This window comes from Macrobrachium rosenbergii, chromosome 53 (genome assembly GCF_040412425.1).
Source record: "Macrobrachium rosenbergii isolate ZJJX-2024 chromosome 53, ASM4041242v1, whole genome shotgun sequence".
NCBI lineage: Eukaryota > Metazoa > Arthropoda > Malacostraca > Decapoda > Palaemonidae > Macrobrachium > Macrobrachium rosenbergii.
The window spans coordinates 55,191,585-55,193,533 of NC_089793.1; the positions used below are offsets into that span (position 1 = coordinate 55,191,585).

At 37.0% G+C, this 1,949-nt stretch overlaps 1 protein-coding gene across 1 annotated transcript; it reads right to left on the reverse strand.

Moving 5' to 3' along the window:
* Nucleotides 1-332: 332 nt before the first annotated feature.
* LOC136834165 (uncharacterized) lies at nt 333-1,353 on the reverse strand. Its single transcript, XM_067096430.1, has 2 exons — nt 1,199-1,353; nt 333-612 (listed from the first exon to the last, which is right to left on the reverse strand). The coding sequence occupies exons 1-2, from the start codon at nt 1,351-1,353 to the stop codon at nt 333-335; spliced, it is 435 nt and encodes a 144-aa protein (XP_066952531.1).
* Nucleotides 1,354-1,949: the final 596 nt, after the last annotated feature.

Consider the following 1,949-nt stretch of genomic DNA (forward strand, 5'->3'; position numbering starts at 1 on the left):
TTATAAAAGGCCCAGGTTTGTAGCAAGCAATACCGTTATCTATAAACCTGTTCCATACTGTTGAGAATAATGCATATTTATTAGTTTTGAGTCTCAGAGAACGTGTAGATTTACAGTGAAATCGCAAGAACCGAAGAATTTCACAGAATCTATTCCTTGACAAATGCTTTGCACAGGTCGGTCACTCTTACCTGTTACACCTCGTGCATACATAACAGCAATAAATGCTTCAAGTTCCTCATCATTTAGAGTGAATGTCTGACTTTTTAGTCTGGCTGTGAGCTTCAGCTTGTACATTTTTTTGATGTGCTGTAATATGAATTTGTCAAACATCAGTCGCCATGCACTTGCTGGGCTACCAACAAGGATATACCTTTTGTATGACCTGTAGGTCCGGACATTTCCCGTAAAATGTTTTGCACTGACCGCCTACCAGCTGAGCGTTTATCAGCCTGAATTTGTTTCCACTCTGTACCATCAGAAGCAATAATATCTTTCAAAACACACTCATCTGTTTCTTCATTTGTTGTGAGATGTACAGTTGAGGTAGCATTAGGTTCTGCAACTCGGTTTGAAGGGTCTTGTACTTGCAAACTTCTATCTTGTCGTCGCCTTTTGGAGTGCTCTGAACACATGGGCTACGTCCTAAATTTCTCTACCTGTAAAAAAATTAATATGAATTGACCTACCACATGACGATAATAGATATGTTTGTGTCTTTTTCTTACAGAACAGAAGATCATTTATATTTTTTTTTTTTTTTTTTTATCTGTACCATCCTGGTTTGTCACGAGCAGAGGAAAAAAAGTATAAAGCGTGAAAGCATGTGCATGTATCAATATATAATAAAAAATCAAAAGAATTCTCACCTGGAGAATTTGCCTCAGAATCAACGCTATTTTCCTTGTAACATCCTTCTTTGCCTCTTTCTATATGTAGACCATCACTGGTTGAAGGAATCTGTTCTGTGGGAAGGTCTGAACTATCCTGAATATAGCTTCCTTGTCTAGGCCTATTGAATGTCCCTTGGCAGTAGCCCTACACTGTCGTACCTCACTACCTAATAAAGAGGTAGTTTTACAATATGTATAAGGTTATCATGGCGTTCCATGAAATAAAACATTCTGATATGCATTCATGAAACAGACATACATTTATGAAAAAACTTGCCATTGAAATTTATTTCTTTTTCTCGCACTTCGCTGGGTCTGATGAACTAGATCCATTTTCATTGAGAAAATAATCATCATCTGAATCTAGTTCGTCATCCTCTTCAAACTCAGAGACATCTTCAGGATTATCAGTTAGAATAGCAAGAATTTGCTCCTGTGAAAGACGGCCTCTTCTCGCCATGCTTCCTTGAAAATGACTTGCTGAATGTTCTTTTCTATCGGTGACACTAACAAACAACTTTTGTCAGACGTATGACTATTGTATTCATACAAGGATAATGGAATGTTCAAGTATGATGTTACTTGAATGTTGCACGTAGGAAATTTGCTTGAATCATGAGGAAAATGACTCGAAAAAAATTAGGAAATCTGGAAGGAAGAAATCTGTAGGCCTTTAATGAAACAACCATTATATTAGTCTTGAATACGTGATGTAAAAATGATTAGCAAAACATTTTGTACTTGAGTCCCGCTGAAAGGAGTCAAATGACTCCCTTGGACATCCATTAAAAAAAAATAATAATGTCTAAAGTAATCCAACCTATTCTTCTACAGTTGCATGATGTAATATACTCAAATCATTAAAATTCATTGAAGGATTCAGTGAAAAATGAGAAAGAACTGAGTCGGGAGCACTTTGAATGGTGGCAGGGAGTCAAAATGACTCCTTCGGGCATTCTAGTGTAGTCTCACAGAATTAAACTTGCTCACAACACCTTTCTACTTGGTCTCCGTACAATCATTTTTGACGTTTTCGTCAGTATCTGAGCTTCCTTC

Bases quoted from the DNA above. Each gene is read 5' to 3' on its own strand.
- LOC136834165 (XM_067096430.1), bottom strand. From the start codon at position 1,353: ATGGCGAGAAGAGGCCGTCTTTCACAGGAGCAAATTCTTGCTATTCTA. The intron at 613-1,198 runs GTGCGAGAAAAA...GCACTCCAAAAG, and splicing joins AGTTCATCAGACCCAGCGAA to GCGACGACAAGATAGAAGTT.